At 42.8% G+C, this 17,515-nt stretch overlaps 1 protein-coding gene across 2 annotated transcripts; it reads left to right on the top strand.

Moving 5' to 3' along the window:
* The first annotated feature begins 618 nt into the window (after nucleotides 1-618).
* SLC25A18 (solute carrier family 25 member 18) lies at nucleotides 619-16,833 on the top strand. 2 transcript variants are annotated; one of them, XM_028138332.2, is made up of 9 exons: nucleotides 619-638; nucleotides 2,040-2,162; nucleotides 2,390-2,445; nucleotides 3,472-3,562; nucleotides 6,195-6,313; nucleotides 8,369-8,528; nucleotides 9,667-9,821; nucleotides 16,185-16,260; nucleotides 16,689-16,833. In XM_028138332.2, exons 1-9 carry the CDS (start codon nucleotides 619-621, stop codon nucleotides 16,828-16,830), a joined length of 942 nt encoding a protein of 313 aa, XP_027994133.1. In that variant the 3' UTR covers nucleotides 16,831-16,833. The 2 variants fall into 2 exon arrangements, with proteins under 2 accessions (XP_027994133.1, XP_054575671.1); XM_054719696.1 differs by having other exon boundaries at nucleotides 8,366-8,528.
* The last annotated feature ends 682 nt before the right edge of the window (nucleotides 16,834-17,515 follow it).

Below are 17,515 nucleotides of genomic sequence, written 5' to 3'. Positions count from 1 at the left end.
CTTCATGCAGCTCAGTCTTCCAGTGGGTCACAGGAAGTTCAGAAAACACATTTTAAGAGCCAAAGTGTGACTTCACAATATCTCAAGTGTTTTGGGGTTATTATTTTTATTTTTTTATCTCAAGTGTTTTATTGTAGTTGTTGAACACTATGAGAGGGTTTCCGAAACCACAGCAACTCTCCTTAAAATGCCTGTTTCAGATCCCATCAGCTTCCCTCACCATTGCTTCACGCCGCTCTCCTAAATGCCCCCAGAACTCCTCTCCCCAGCCGTGGTTTGGGCCCATTATTCTTCTCTCTCATCATCTTCTGATCTTAATCCCCAAAGTTCAAAAGGTGTAGGAAAGGATGAACTTGACAGTATTAATACATGAATAATGTTCTGTCCTACGACAGATGTGGCTCTCAAACCGTGAGGTGAGTGTCAGTCTGATCACTTTATAGAGGAGGCAGCTGAATCCAAGGAGCTTGTGCCTCTCCACCAACACCCATTCTGCCACGGTGAGTCAGAGTCAAGGATACGGACACCACTTCTTCCACATCAGCCAACCATCTGCCCTGAGAAGTGAACAAACAGCCTCTGTTCCGGGACCCACCGGAGTCCTCAGCCCGCTGAAGAATGTCCAAGCAGGATTTGAGGTAAAATCTGGCTAATACAGCCCCCACCTCTGGGCTGGGATTAGGGAAAGAGCTGCTGTGGGGATACACATCACTAAGCTTCCCTTCCATATTTCTGAAGTATTAGCTGAGTCCTAGCAGCAAAAGGGACCCATTTCCTATATACAAAAAAATTACTTATTTGTAGATACGTATATTTAAATATAATTTGTAATTATTTGGACTGCATCTCTTCAGCCTGCAAAATTTAAATCTATTATCTGCTCTTACCACTTCCAGGTAATCTACCTACAAATATTTTGCTCATATCTGCCTCTGGCCAGAGAGATAAGGAAATGTTACTAGGCTCCATTTTCTATTTTCAGACTTAAAAAAAAAGATGAGAGGGACTTTTCTTTACTTTTTTAAAACATATTTTATTGATTTTTTACAGAGAGGAAGGGAGAGGGATAGAGAGTTAGAAACATTGATGAGAGAGAAGCATCGACCAGCTGCCTCCTGCACACCCCCGACCGGGGATGTGCCCGCAACCAATGTACATGCCCTTGACCAGAATCGAACCTGGGACCTTTCAATCCACAGATTGACGTTCTATCCACTGAGCCAAACCGGTTTCGGCAGGACTTTTCTTTACTTTTGACTAGATAATATAAATTAACCCAGGTTATCTCATGCTGACTAGAAACTCTCATATCAGAAAATTGTGTTCTCTTATTAATAATAGCTATCATTTACCAAATGCATGAGCCAGTTGTACAGAGGGGAAAACAAAGGATCAGTGAAGTAAGATAATTTGCTTAACTAACAGAATAGCCAGGATTCAAAATCCGTTCTGATGACCTTAAGTCTGAAATAAAAGTTCAGTGTGTTTGAAAATGTGTCCACATGCGGCCCTGCGGATGTGGATAAGCCAGAGAACAGGCCTTGGGCGGAAACTCTGAGGCCCAGCTAAGAACCTCCTGCACCCTAGTGGGGCCCCAGGGGGCAGAGTTGGCACTCTGGCATCCTTCCCAGAAGCCCTGCCAGTGTCCTAGCTTTATGAACATCTCCCTGTGGGGTTAGGGCAAGATGCTTCAGCCCTGGTGAGGGTAATGCCCCTAAGGGAAGTGGCCAGGACCTGGAGGGTCCTAACTTGTGTCTGGAACTGGACCAGGTGAGGGAGGCATGACAAGTCGACCAGAAGGGATGCTGGAGTAGGGGCAGGAGGCTGTGGAGAGGGATCCACGGATGCCTGTGGGGCTGAAGTCAATGGAGCTGCCATTCCTACGCTTGCTCTGCTCTGTTACTGCTTTCCTGCTGGCCTCCCTCCATTTCCCCATCCAGTCCTGGCTGTGGGTAGCTCTCTGCAGCCAGCCTCCTTCCACGCTCCTTTGCCTGTGCTTCCCTCACTCACTCTGTGCCTCCCTCCTTCCCATGGCCCAGTGTCACAGCAAAAGTCATCAATGGAGGCGTGGCAGGGTTCCTGGGGGTGACCTGTGTGTTCCCCATTGACTTGGCCAAGACTCGACTTCAGAACCAGCATGGAAAAGATATCTACAAAGGAATGTAGGTATTGGTGAAGAAGGGGGTAAGAAGAGGGGGCTCCCAGAGGAGGGATGTGGGGCTTTACTCTCCATAGTCTCTTTAGGGAGTAAGATTAGGGTGTGGGGGAGGGAGGTGGAGGTGGTCAACTGGGGTGAGCCCAACAGGATTAGAGCATTGGGTGAAGGCAAGGGGGTTGTGGTACAGCCTCCTGTTCACTACTAATTTCCCTTTCTGGCCTCTGCTTCTAGGATAGATTGCCTGGTGAAGACGGCGAGGGTAGAGGGCTTTTTGGGCATGTACCGAGGTAGGCTCATTAGGCGTCCTGGGGGAGGCCTGGCTTGTGAGGCCAAGTGAGGACAGAGGGTATGGCACAGGGGAATCAGATTTTTGTGAATTTATAAGACATTGGAAAGCAGCATTCTTTCTGCCCAGGGAACTCCTAGGATGGGCCTGGTCTACCAGGTGCTTTTGGACCACATTGCTTTTCATAAGCCCTCTTGTGCCTTGGTAGACACAGCAGTTACGGTGAGGTTTGGGGGACGCCAGTGAATACACTGAGGAGCCCAGGAGCCCTAGGTTCATCCTGGCACAACCACTGCCTCACTGTGTGATGTTGGAGGCAAGTGAACCCCCAAACACCCCTTCTCCCCCCACCACCCCTCTCTCAGGCTCTCAAGGCATCCAACCACCAATAGCAGAAGAGGCAGAGGCTGACAAGGACAGAGAATGGAAAGGGTTTTGAGCTCCTGGAAGGGAGTTACTGAGTGGCTCTTCCTTGACACGGCCAGTGCTGTCCCTGTTTATCCTGCAGTGTTCCTATCCAAGGTGGCACAACCATGATTATGCCTTGGAAAATGGATACAAAGCTGGGGTTGAGAAGGAACTGATAGGATAGTACCCCTTAGGAACAAAGTAAAAAAGCCTCTATGACCCACAGAGCTGCCAGTGGGCCTGGCAAACACAACACAGAAATTGAAACCAATCCCTGTCCCCCAGGGCCTTTTTATTGGGGATTACCTTGGGGGACTGCTTATTTAGCATCAGAGACAGGCATCATTAGCAAGGACAGATTTCCTAATAACTGCACCAATGAGTCCATAAAGGAAGTAAATACATTGAAAAAGGAAAATGTGGTGGGAGGCTAGTGGAAGTAGGGAGATGAAAGGAAATTAATTTTAATAAGATAAGCAGAGGAATCCTCCTTGACCCCAGAGACCCTGTTTACTCCAGAAACAACTTCTGAGAGGAGGTTATCTACATGAGTGGCATGTTCCGGGCACTGGTACATCGGAGATGGCCTTACCTCTTCATCTTCGTTGTTTACTTCCAGGAGCTGCAGTGAACCTCACCTTGGTCACTCCAGAGAAGGCCATTAAGCTGGCAGCCAATGACTTTTTCCGACAGTTGCTCATGGAAGATGGGTACGGCCAGGTGGGGGTGGGGATGGAAATCCTTCACTGCATGTCTACTTTTTTTGGAAGATAGCAGGCAGAGGATTGCAACTCTGCCTCAGTTTACTTGTGTGCATTTTTATGAATATGTATACACAAATGGCTGAGGGTTAGTGTGTTTCAGCAAACGGAAAGTAAAGGGAGAAAATGAGCTGGTGTAATTTGGAAGTTCCAGATAGATAGATAATAGATATACCATATAGAATATATATGTATCAACTAGCTGATGAATATTTTTTCAGTTTTGAGATTTAAATGGCATACAACACTGTATAAGTTTAAAGTGTACAGCATAATAACTTGACACACATATATTATGAAATGACTAGAGGCCCGGTGCACAAAATTCGTGCATGAGGGTGTGTGACCCTCAGCCCAGCCTGCACCCTCTCCAATCTGGGACCCCTCGAGGGATGTCCGACTGCCCTCTCACAATCCAGGACTTCTGGCTCCCAACTGCTTGCCTGCCTGCCTTCCTGATTGCCCCCTAACCACTCCCCTGCCAGCCTGATTGCCCCTAACTGCCCTCCCCTGCAGGCCTGGTCACCCCTAACTGCCCTCCCCTGCAGGCCTGATCTCCCCAACTGCCTTCCCCTGCAGGCCTGGTCACCCCAACTGCCCTCCCCTGCAGGCCTGGGTCTCCCCCAACTGCCCTTCCCTTCAGGCGTGGTCACCCTCAACTGCCCTCTCCTGTAGGCCTGGTTGCCCCCAACTCCCCTCCTCTGCCGACCTGGTCACCCCTAACTGCCCTCCCCTGCAGGCTTGATTGCCCCCAACTGCCCTCCCTTGCAGGCCTGGTCTCTCCCAACTGTCTTCCCCTGCTGGCCATCTTGTGGTGGCCATCTTGTGTCCACATGGGGGCAGCCATCTTTGACAACATGGGGGCAGCCATCTTGTGTGTTGGAGTAACAGTCAATTTGCATATTACTCTTTTATTAGATAGAATTAGTGCAATGTTAACATCTAGCCCCTCATAAAGTTACAAAATTTCCCCCCTTGTGATGAGAACTTTTAGGATCTACTCTCTTAGCAACCATAGAGCAGTGTTTAACTATAGTCATCATGTTGTATATTACATTCCAAGTACTTATTATAACTGAAAGTTTGTACCCTTTGATCACCTTCATCCAATTCCTTTTCCCTCACTTTCATAACCAAAACTTTGATCTCTTTTGCTATGAGTTTGTTTCCAAGTTTTGGTTCTTGTAAATAATGCTGCAATGAACATGGGTGAACAGAGGTCTTAACAGTGATTTTTGTCCTCTTTGGATATATACCTAGAAGTGGGATTGCTGGGTCATATGGTAGTTCTATTTTTAATTTTTTGAGGAAACTCCATACTGTTTCCCATAGTGGCTGCACCAGGCAATCCCACCAATACTGAGTGCACAGGGTTCCCTTTTCTCCACATCTCGCCAACATTTATCATCTCATCTTTGTTATGATATTCTAACAGGTGTGAGGTGATCTCATTATGGCTTTGATTTACATTTTTCTGATGATTAGTGATGTTGAACATCTTTTCATGTACCTGCTGGCCACTTAAATATATTCTTTGGGAAAATGTCTATCCAGGTTCTTTGCTCATTTCTAATTGGATTTTTTTTTAAATTATTGAGTTGTATAAGTTCTTTAAATATTTTAAATATTAACCCATCAGATATATGATTAGCAAATATTTCCTGCCATTCCATAGATTGGTTTTTCATGTTGTTGCTATTTCCTTTGCTGTGCAGCTTTTTAGTTTGATATAGTCCCATTTATTAATTTTTGCTTTTGTTGCTTGTGCTTTAGGTTGACCTATGTCAAGGAGCTTTTTCCCTCTTTCCTTCTAGTTTTATGATTTCAGATCTTACATTTAAGTCTTTAATCCATTTCAAATTAAATTTTGTTTTGTAAGATAGGGCTCTTGTTTCATTCTTTTACATGTGAATATCCAGCTCTCCACGCACCATTTATTGCAGAGACTGTCTTTTCTTCATTGAATGTTCTTGGCTCCCGTGTCAGATATTAGTTGAGTGTATATGCAGGGGCTCTGATTCTGGGCTCTCTGTTCTGTTCCATTGATTATGAGTCTTTTTTATGCTTATGAATTTTTTAAAAAAATTATTTTTAGAGAAAAGGGGAGAGGGGGAAAAAAACATTGATTTGTTGTTCCACTTATTTATGCATTCATTGGTTGATTCTTATATGTACCCTGACTGGGGTTCAAACCCACAACCTGGTGTATGAGGAAAACACTCTAACCAACTGAACTACCTGGCCAGGGCTATGCTAATGATTTTTAAGTTCTCCTTGTGCCTCCCATCACCTTAGTGATATTGCTTAAGGGATCAGGAACAATCAAGTTCCTGCAATGGGCATTTCCACTGTACTAGTTTCAACTTCTATGTAGGTGCTACCTCCCTGGCAGCCTGTTTTAAAATTAGTGTCATATCTTTAAGGAGACTGAGCCTGATGGTCAGGTGGGTAAGTGGCAGTCAATGGGAACAAGGCTAAATAGCATGCATGGAAAGTTCCAACCACCAAGGGAGAGTAGATGGCTAGGGTGGGATAGGAGGGCTGGCCTGTGACTGAAGGATGCCAACTCCTGGTCCCATAGGATGCAGCGGAATCTGAAAATGGAGATGCTAGCTGGATGTGGAGCTGGAATGTGCCAGGTGGTGGTTACCTGTCCCATGGAAATGCTCAAGATTCAGCTGCAGGATGCTGGGCGCTTGGGTGAGCCCTATCCCAACTTCACATGGAATCAATAAAGGCTATGATCAGAATAGATTTTTACACATCTGCACTCATTTGCTAGTCTGGGTGACCCAATCAGATTTCTAGGTTAGTACAAGTCTTACTTTTATGGTTACCATTCTAGATTTTAACACTTCCAGCTCTAGAACAAAGAGCAGAAATGAGAATATTGATTTGGGAAGGACAGAAGTCTCACCCTACTACCTCTATTTTATTGCTTTAACATTTAGGCTTGATTTCCTAAATATCTTAAGAAATGTCAATGGATTGCTCATGAACACTTCAGTAAATTGAAGCTCTATTATGATATATTATGCTATAGATGGTGCTTTAGTGGGAATGCATAAAAAGAACCATCTCTATCCTTTTGGTTTTCTCTGGAAGAGAAGTTTGGCCCTTTGCTAAATCCTGGTCCTCTCAAAAATTTAGAGTGGAATAGGTACCAAAGCATATATCAAAAGCAATGATCGGCTGTAATAGAAGGGGCTAACCCTGGTGGGGTGGGACAGAGGGTGTCTCCTCAGAGCTAACCCACAATGTCTGCATTTAATAAGCCAACATGTCATGTGCCCAACAGAGCACCTGGCAAGGTCTTCAATAAATGTGTGTTCCCTTTCCCTCCTCAATCCAACTGTGTACATGTGCTGTGCTTTTCAGGTGGAACAGACCAGCCTAAAGCAAATAAAACTGCAGAAAGAATACAGTTCAGGCACTGGAAAGCCCTCACTGTTTTGCTTTGCAGAGTGAAAAGCTTTGTAACGTTTTGTTTTTCAACTTGGATAAGAAGTTTTAGTATTCCTAAAACATTTTAAAAGAAGAGAAAGCTAGGATATGGGTGAATTAATTATGTGCACCTAAAGGAGACATGGGGAAAATAATGTTCATGGATTAGAACTGTCTGAGGCCTGCAGCCCTAGATTATTAGCATAAGACAATATGCTGTCAGTAGCTTCTTAGTATGAAATGCTGCCCTGATGTATATCAAACAAAACTGGGACATTAAATTGCTTTCTTTCAGCAAGAACTTATAATCTATGCAAAGCTTCTCAAATGCTGAGAATTAATCAATATTCACACAATTTCAGTGCATTGAATCTTGTGGTCATTAATGGGACTCAACCACATTTGAAATGCTTGTATTTAATATGCTCAAAAAAAAAAAGAATTCCATTCTATTTATTAGATGTTTAACTCATTGTATTATGAACTCTGAATTATTTAACTAAAATGGGTTGACATCTTGAGAATCAAATTCTATAAAATGATGCAGGGAATAAAGGACATGATCACTTAATCTTAGAATGGTAGAGAGAGGAGGCTCTGATGAAGTCTGAATTTTTTTTTCCTGTTGTATTTTTGAGAGAGAGAGAGGAAGAGAGAAACATCAATGGGTTGCCTCCCACATTCACCCCAACTGGGGATCGAACCCACAGCCTGGGTATGTACTCTGACCAGGAATTGAATCTGTGATGCGATCTTTCGTTGAATGGGATTACGCTCCAACCAACGGAAGGAGATAGCATTTTTAAAATCCTCATCCAACGAGTGAGGATACTTTTTACCATTGATTTTTAGAGTGTGTGTGTGTGTGTGTGTGTGTGTGTGTGTGTGTGTGTGGGGAGGGGGGTGTGGAAGAGAAAGAGAGAGAAATACCACATTGATTGGTTGCCTCCTACATGCTCCCTCACTGGGGGCAGGTACACGGCCTTGAACAGTAATCAAATCCTTGACCCTCTGGTGCGCAGGCCGATGCTCTAACACAGAGCACATGGGCCAGAGTTGAAGGAGAATTTTCAGACAAACAAAAAAATTTGCTGCTTTGCATCAGGCAGAAGACATATGGGATTCCTGCATCCCAAAGACCCAATAGGATGAAACTATGTAAATAGGTTCAGAGATGATTTAGAAATGAAAGGCAAATTAAAAACACAGGAGGATGAACTGCGGGATTGGGAGCCATACCCTTGCGAGTGTTTTGCAGTGCCTGTTGGGGCCGAGTTTGTGATGGGAAGTCTGTCCTTTCCCTTTCAGCAGTGCATCATCATGGTTCGGCCTCAGCACCTTCCTCTAGGTCCTACACCATTGGATCAGCTTCCACACATAAGCGTCCATCTGCCACCGCCATTGCCTGGGAACTACTTCGAACCCAGGGCCTGGGTGGTCTCTATAAAGGTTTGGGTGCCACTCTCCTCAGGTAAGACTTCCTTCCCAAACTTGGGACAGAGGGCCCCAAGTGAACAGGGAGAGGGAACAGAGGGTCAGAGGGATTGCTACCCCAACCTGCCTATTTTCAAATATCTCTATGCTTCATATTTTGTTCACAATTGAGCAGGATTACAGACTGGGTATCTGGAAGACTACTTCTAGGCCCCTTCTCCAGTGGCCAGGTCCACACGGATATTGGGTGTTCTGTGGCCCAAAGGCACCTAGAATGTACTGCATACACAGGACTGTGGGTCATCTATAAGTAAATGAGTGTATATAACCCCTTCATTTTACTGTGCTACTTGGCCAAAATATTTTTTTTTTAAAGAGAGAGTTCAATTTTTTTTTAAAAAAAATTGATTGTTTGATTTTACAGAGGCAGGGAGAAACATCAGTTTATTATTTATGTATTCATCGGTTGCTTTTTCTATGTGCCCTGCAGCCTGGCCTGGCCAGTGTGGCTCAGTGGTTGAGCATTCACTATGAACCAGGTCACAGTCTCAATTCCTAGTCAGGACACATGCCTGGGGTGCAGGCTCCATCCCCAGTATGGGGTGTGCAGGAGGCAGACAATCAATGATTCTCTCTCTCATTGATGTTTTTCTCTCCCTCTCCCTTCCTCTCTGAAGTCAATAAAAGCATATTTAAAAAACCAATACCCTCAGCCTTGCATGTTGGGATGATAGTCTATCCAACTGAGCTAGCCGGCCAGGGTAGGGGTTAATTTTCTAGTCTCTGGGCAATAAATGAGCTTCACCTTCCTGCCCATCCCATCCCTTCAACACTTACCTTATAGCTCTTCACCAGTCACTTGCTCAGCTTAGTAACTCTTCCCTTAGCCTGCCTACCCACTTTTATAGAACATACCACCAGTCTTTGAATCTGCATCTGGCTCCTCATTAAGCTGCAGGTGCTGGGAGGACAGAGGAAAGAACTGGGATGGTGGGGGAAGGCAAATCAAGCTGATCTCTGATTTTATCACCCCACATTGTCATGGGATGCCAGAGCAGGAATACGGAATTGTAGGCTTGTCTCTGACCTATCTATAGCTTACGGGCTCACTGTATGACCTTGGGTAGAAGCCCCAGAGGGGCATGAATCTCAGTGTTTTTCTTCCTCTCTTACAGAGATATTCCCTTCTCCATCATCTACTTCCCTCTGTTTGCCAACCTCAACAACCTTGGTTTCAACGAACTTACTGGGAAAGCTTCCTTTGTTCATTCCTTTATGTCAGGCTGTGTTGCAGGTTCCATAGCGGCTGTCATAGTAACACCTCTGGATGGTAAGTGCCTCTAGTGTTGACTTGCTTTACAAATTAGTTACCTGTAGAGTCATTTATAGGATAAGTAGTAATACTGCACTTTTAGGATAGAGACAAAATAGCCCAAACCTAAAAACTCTTGGCCACTGTCAGGTCCACCCAGAGAACGTGGGGTCTAGTTCTTATCACTGACAAATCCCCTTTTTATTTTTTTATTTTTCATTTTTTTATTAAGGTATTATATGTGTACATATCTTACCATTGCCCCCCCCACTTCACTCCCATACATGCCCTCACCCCCCAGAGTTTTGTGTCCATTCATTATGCTTATATGCATGCATACAAGTCCTTCGATTGATCTCTTATCTCCCCCACCTCTCCCTAACCTTCCCGCTGTAATTTGACAGTCTGTTTGATGCTTTACTGTCTCTGTATCTGTCTTTTTGTTCATCAGTTTATAATGTTCTTCATTATCCATAAATGAGTGAGATCATGTGGTATTTTTCTTTCATTGACTGGCTTATTTCACTTAACATAATGTTCTCCAATTCCATCCAGGTTGCTGCAAATGATGATAATTCCTTCTTTTTTATGGCAGCATAGTATTCCATTGTGTAGATGTACCACAGTTTTCCGATCCAGTCATCTGCTGACGGGCACCTAGGCTGTTTCCCAATATTAGCTATTGTAAATTGTGCTGCTATGGACATAGGGGTGCAAATATCCTTTCTGATCGGTGTTTCTAGTTTCTTAGGATATATTCCTATAAGTGGGATTAATGGGTCAAATGGGAGTTCCATTTTCAGTTTTTTGAGGAAACTCCATACTGTTCTCCACAGTGGCTGCACCAGTCTGCATTCCCACCAGCAGTGCACGAGGGTTCCTTTTTCTCCACATACTCACCAACACTTGTTGTTTGTTGATTTGTTGATGATAGCCATTCTGACAGGTGTGAGATGGTACCTCATTGTTGTTTTGATTTGCATCTCTCGGATAGTGACTTTGAGCATGTTTTCATGTGTCTCTTGGCCTTCCTTCTGTCTTCTTTTGAAAAGATTCTATTTAGGTTCGTTGCCCATTTTTTTATTGGATCATTTATCTTCCTTTTATTAAGTTGCATAAGCTGCCTGTAGATGTTGGAGATTAAGCCTTTATCAGTGATAGCATTTGCAAATATGTTCTCCCATAGAGTGGGATTTCTTGTTGTTTTGTTGATAGTTTCTTTTGCTGTAAAAAAGCTTTTATTTTGATGTAGTCCCATTTGTTTATTTTCTCTTTAGCTTCCATTGCCCTAGGGGCAGTATCAGTGAAGAAGTTCTTTTGGCATATGTCTGATATTTTGTTGCCTGTGGATTCCTCTAGTATTTTTATGGTTTCCCGTCTTATGTTTAAGTCCTGTACCATTTTGAGTTTATTTTTGTGTATGGTGTAAGTTGGTGATCTAGTTTCATTGTTTTGCATGTTTCTGTCCAATTTTCCCAACACCATTTATTGAAGAGACTGTCTTGACTCCATTGTATGTTCATGCCTCCTTTGTGAAATATTAATTGAGCATAGTGGTTTGGGTTGATATCTGGATTCTCTATTCTATTCCATTGATCTATATGTCTGTTCTTGTGCCAGTACCATGCTGTTTTGAGAACAGTGGCTTTGTAATACAGATTGAAATCTGGTATTGAGATCCCTCCTACTTTATTCTTTCTCAGGATTGCTGTGGTTATTCGGGGTCTTTATTTATTTATTTATTTATTTTTTAATTAATTTCTTTATTGATTAAGGTATCACATATTTGTCCTCATCCCCACATTCCCATCCCACACCCCTCCCCACGCATGCCCCCACCCCCCTGTTGTCCTTAACCACTGGTTAGGCTCATATGCATGCACACAAGTCCTTTGGTTGATCTCTCCCCTTTATCACTCCCCTCCCTCCCCTCCCTCCCCTCCCTCTGAGGCCCGACAGTCTGATCCATGCCTCCTTGTTTCTGGGTCTGTTCTTGTTAATCAGTCTATGTTGTTCATTATTTCCCCTAGATGAGTGAGATCATGTGCTATTAGAAATACACTTATAAGAACTGAAAATGAGACAAGCAATAATGGTTATGCTGACAGGCAAATGAATCAGTCTCAGGGTCTTTTTTTATTCCAGATGAATTTTTGGAGAGTTCTTTCTAGAGCTGTGAAATATGCCATTGGTATTTTAATGGGGAGTGCATTGAATCTATAGATTGCTTTGGGTAGTATGGACATTTTAATGATGTTGATTCTACCAATTCATGAACATGGTATGTTCTTCCATCTGTTTATGTCTTCCCCTATCTCTTTTTTCAGTGTCCTGTAGTTTTCCGAGTATAGGTCTTTTACCTCCTTAGTTAAGTTTATTCCTAGGTTATCTTAATTTTTTTGGTGCGATGGTAAATGGGATTGCTTTTTTAGTCTCTCTTTCTGTAAGTTCACTATTGGTGTATAGAAAGGCCATAGATTTCTTGGCGATAATTTTGTATCCTGCTACATTGCCGAATTCATTTATTAAGTCTATTAGTTTTTTGATGGAGCCTTTGGGGTTTTTTATGTACAATATTGTGTCATCTGAAAATAAGGACAGCTTTACTTCTTCTTTTCCAATTTAGATGCCTTTATTTCTTCTTCTTGTCTAATTGCAATGGCTAATACTTCCAGTACTATGTCAAACAGGAGTGGTGAGAGTGGGCATCCCTGTCTTGTTCCTATTCTTAGGGGAAATGGTTTTAGTTCTTTTGCCCATTGAGTATGATGTTTGCTGTGGGTTTATCATATATAGCTTTTATTGTGTTGAGGTATAATCCTTCTTTTCCCACCTTGTTGAGTTTTTAACAAGAAAGGGTGTTGGATTTTGTCAAATGCTTTTTCTGCATCAATTGATATGACTATGTGATGTTTATCTCTCAGTTTATGTGATGTATCACATTTATTGATTTGTGGATATTGTACCATCCTTGCATTCCTGGGATAAATCCTACTTGGTCATGGTGTATGATCTTTCTAATGTACTGCTGGAGTCCATTTGCTAGAATTTTGTTGAGGATTTTGGCATCTATGTTCATGAGGGATATTGGTGTGTAATTCTCTTTCATTGTGTTGTCTTTATCTGGTTTTGGTATTAGGGTGATGCTGGCTTCATAGAAGGAGCTTGGAAGTGTTCCTTCCTCTTGAATTTTTGGAATAGTCTGAGGAGGATAGGTTTTGGTTCTTCCTTGAATGTTTGGTAAAACTCACCTGTGAAGCTGTCTGGCCTTGGGCTTTTGTTTGCCGGTAGCTTTTTGATGACTGCTTCAATTTCTTCCATAGTTATTGGCCTATTGAGCTGTTTAGATTCTTCCTGATTGAGTTTTGGAAGGTTATATTTTTCTGGGAATATGTCCATTTCCTCCAGGTTGTCCAGTTTGTTGGAACAGAGTTGTTCCCAGTATTTTGAAACATTCCTTTGTATTTTGGTGTGGTCTGTTGTTATTTCACCTCTTTCATTTCTGATTTTGTTTATTTGGGTCCTCTCTCTTTGCTTCTTGGTGAGCCTGGCTAGAGGTTTATCAATCTTGTTTATCCTTTCAAAGAACCAGCTCTTGTTTTTGTTGATCTTTTGTATTGTTTCTTTGGTCTCTATGTCGTTTATCTCTGCTCTGATCTTTATTATTTCCTCCCTTCTGCTTACACTGGGCTTTTCTTGTTGCTCTCTTTCTCTTTGAGTTGTAGGGTTAGGTAATTTATTACCATTGTTTCTTGTTTTTTTGCAGTAAGCTTGTAGAGCTATGAACTTCCCTCTCAAGACTGCTTTCGCTGTGTCCCATAGATTTTGGATTGTTGTGTTTTCATTGTCATTTGTTGCCATGGTGTTTTTTTATTTCTTCCTTGATGTCTCTGGTAACCCAGTCATTGTTTAATAGCATGCTGTTTAGTCTCCATGTGTTTGATTTCTTTGGATTGTTTTTATTGTAGTTGATTTCCAGTTTTATGCCACTGTGATCTGAGAAGATGCTTGATATGATTTCTATCTTCTTGAATTTGGAGAGACTTTGCCTATGTCCCAACATATGGTCTATCTTTGAAAATGACCCATGTGCACTTGAGAAGAATGTATATTCTGTGGCTTTGGGGTGAAATGTTTGAAGATGTCAATTAATTCCATCTGGTCTAGTGAGTCATTTAGGATTGATGTTTCTTTGCTGATGTTTTGTTTACAGGATTTGTCCAATGGTGATAGTGGCGTATTAAAGTCTCCTACTATGATTGTATTGCTGTAAATCTCTCCCTTGATATCCTCCAGGAGTTTATTTTATATATTTGGGTGCTCCTGTATTGGGTGCATATATGTTTACCAGAGTTATTTCTTCTTGTTGGATTTCTCCCTTTAGTATTATGAAGTGGCCTGCATTATCTCTAGTTATGTCCTTCACTTTGAGATCTAATTTGTCAGATATAAGTATTGCTACCCCAGCTTTTTTTTCATTTCCATTCGCCTGGAAAACCTTTTTCCATCCCTTCATCCTCAGTCTGTGTGCGTCTTTTTTTTGTAGACAGCAGATATATGGGTCTTGTTTTCTTATCCAATCTGTTACCCTATGTCTTTTGATTGGGGCATTTAATCCATTTACATTTAAAGTTATTATTGATAGGTACTTATTTGTCACCATTTTTATTCTATACCCATGTGTTCATTCTTCACTTCCTATTTCTTTTTTTTCTTTTCTTTTTACAGCAGACCCTTTAGCATTTCTTGCATTGCTGGTTTGGTGGTGATACACTCCCTTAGTCCTTTTTTGTCTATGAAACTCCTGATTTCACCTCCAATTTTCATTGATAGCCTTGCTGGGTACAGTATTCTTGGATTGAGACCCTTCCTTTGCATGACTTTGTATATTTCATTCCATTCCCTTCTTGCCTGATGAGTTTCTGTTGAGAAATCTGTTGCTACTCTGATGGGGGTTCCTTTGTATGTAACTTTCTTTCTCTCTCTGGCCGCTTTTATGATTCTTACTTTGTCGTTGGTGTTTGCCAATTTAATTATAATGTGCCTTGGCGTCAGTCTTTTGGGGTTCATTTTGCTTGGGACTCTGTGAGCTTCTTGGGTTTGTGTGGGGTTTTTTCTTCCCTATATCAGGAAAGTTTTCTGTCATTTTTTCTTCAAACAGGTTTTCCACGCCTTGCTCAGTTTCCTTTCCTTCTGGAACCCTTATTATGTGGATGTTGTTTTGTTTTGTGTTGTCCCAAAGTTCCTTAGGCTCTCCTCCTGCTTTTTAATTTTTTTTTCCTAGAAGCTGCTCTACTTGGGTATTTTTTTCCATCCTGTCTTCTAGCTCACTGATGCGGTCCTCTGCTTCTTCTAGTCTACTCTTGGTGCTTTCTATTGAGTTCTTTACAGCAGCTATATCATTTTTCATTTTTTTCTTGGTTCTTCTTCATTTCCTCTTGGTTCTTACTCATATTGTCAAATTTGTCTTCCATTCTTTTCAGCCACCTTATGACCATTTCTCTGAATTCTTTCTGTGATATGTTGCTGGCCTCTCATTCGTTTACTTCCTTTTCTGGTGATGCCTGCTTTTCTTTCATATGTGGGCTGTTTCTTTGTCTCCCCATGGTCTCTCTTCTCCGATGTCTGGTTATGTAGTTCTCTCTCTCCTTTCCGTGGTGAAGAGCTCCTTTGAGTCCAAGCGTTCGTGCCACCTGGGACCGGTGTTCTGGGGCTTACAGCTGTTTTGTGGTTGCCCAATTGTTGATTTTCAGGCCTCCAATAAGATCCACTTTCCCTTTCAAGATGGCAAGATTTCCCAGTCCGAGCCCTTAACTCCGGGAGGGGACCCAGCCCCCATGGGGGCTGCCCTGTCAGGGGAACCCTGTCCCAGCAGTCTCCCACATTCTCCTGGAGTTCAGCTGTCACTTAGCTTGAGAACAAACACTCCCAGTGCGACCCTCAGCTGTTCTTTCTTTCTGCTCCGGGACAAGGCTCAGAACACGTCTGTCTATTCTGCTGCCATTTTCTCCTCCTCTCCTCTTACTTTCTAGGTACTGATTTCACTAGCTTTTGTCCCCCAATAGAGTTGTGAGCATCAGCTATAAATGTTGCTGATTCTTTAAAATTGAAGGCTAAAGGCAGGAGCTACACCCTATGAGACAATGCTTTCTCTATCTTTAGACAACAGACAGATCCTCTAACACAGGTGGATCTTCCCATAGCATGAGTGAACTAAAGGATCGTGTAGTTTCTAATTCCTTCATTTCATACATGAGGCTCAAAGAGGGGAAGCTCAATTACATATCCCACAATGATAGAGATAACCTCAGGATTCAGTTTTATGTATGCTGGCTATACCAAGAGCAAAATGTTCCCTACTAATTTTAACTTATGTTTTAGTTTTGAAAACTCGAATCCAAACTCTCAAGAAAGGTCTGGTTGAGGACAGCTACAGTGGGATCACTGACTGTGCCAGGTGAGAGCCCCGTATCCCTTTACAGATGTGGCTGGGACAGTTCCCTCTGTGTTGGTGTGCACCTAGACTCAAACTACAGAACAATTTTATCACTATACTTCACTGAGGTGTGTATTTCTTTGAATTCTGTTGCTTTCCCTTACCTCTCAACAAAAGCAGGTTGTACTTGGAGCTTTCTTCTTTGTATCCCTACAGTATCTTTCTCCCAGAAGTCTAGCAAATTGAGCCAATTTTCCATGGACTGGACCCAACTGCTTAGTAAGCAAACTGCATACACATAATGGGGGAGACATGGCTCCCACAGTCCTGTAGAAAGTGACACCTGCCTTCAAAGAAAAGATGTACAAACGTCGGAGGAGAGGGTGTCACTGAGCACTGCTTGGTGTGCTTCTGCTCATTCAGCTCACAGGGCTCTTCTTTCTCCCCAGGAAACTCTGGATTCAGGAGGGACCATCCGCCTTCATGAAAGGAGCAGGCTGCCGGGCCCTTGTCATAGCTCCTCTCTTTGGGATTGCCCAAGGTGTCTACTTCATTGGTATTGGAGAACAGATCTTAAAGTGTTTTGCATAAATATAGCTGGAACTCAGGTCCCTTCACTGGCTTCCATCTCCCTACCCACCATGTAATTTGCCCTCTAACTTGTAGTGCCACCCTAGTCTCAGAAGAAACAACCTTTTTCTAATAAGCAAGCTGGCTACAGCTCTATTCTGCCTCAGAAGCCCCTAACCATCTACCTTTCAACAAAAGTAGTACATGCTTTGGTTGTATTAACTGTAGGACCTTAACAGACAGTAAAGATAGAAAGGTTGTTTCTACATTTCTATTTCACACCTCAAGCTCAGTATACTTGAGTCATTTGGAGGATTTAGTTTTGTTATTCTGAGCTAAATAACATACGGTTAGTCCTAGCACTCATTTTGGGCAAAAAGAATCAAACGTTCAAGGGGACCAAAACTAAGATGGCGGCATAAGGTAAACACCTAACTGTTGCCTACCACAACAATTTTGAAACTACAACGGGAAAACAGAGCGCACACCGTCCAGAACCACTGGAAAGCTGGCAGAGTGGAAAACCTACAACCAGAGAAAAAAAGAGAGGGGGACGCTGAACCTCAGGAGCTGTGGAGGTGCGGAGATCCGTGAGCACGGAAAGGGCGGGCAGCTGATACGCGGCAGGCTTGCTCGCAGCGCGCGGAGAGGGAGGGCAGTAGACGCTGCGTGGCTAGCTTTCTCGTTTGGGAGAAAAACAAAACCT

Source organism: Eptesicus fuscus, chromosome 7 (assembly GCF_027574615.1).
Source record: "Eptesicus fuscus isolate TK198812 chromosome 7, DD_ASM_mEF_20220401, whole genome shotgun sequence".
Classification (NCBI taxonomy): domain Eukaryota; kingdom Metazoa; phylum Chordata; class Mammalia; order Chiroptera; family Vespertilionidae; genus Eptesicus; species Eptesicus fuscus.
The sequence above is the reverse complement of the archived record's forward strand: the minus strand, read 5'-3'. Positions and strand labels throughout refer to the sequence as shown.

Coding starts and splice junctions, on each gene's coding strand:
- SLC25A18 (XM_054719696.1), top strand. CDS start 619: ATGTCCAAGCAGGATTTGAG. Junction 2,446..3,471: donor CTTTTTGGGCATGTACCGAG/GTAGGCTCATTA, acceptor GTTTACTTCCAG/GAGCTGCAGTGAACCTCACC. Junction 16,261..16,688: donor GGGATCACTGACTGTGCCAG/GTGAGAGCCCCG, acceptor CTTTCTCCCCAG/GAAACTCTGGATTCAGGAGG.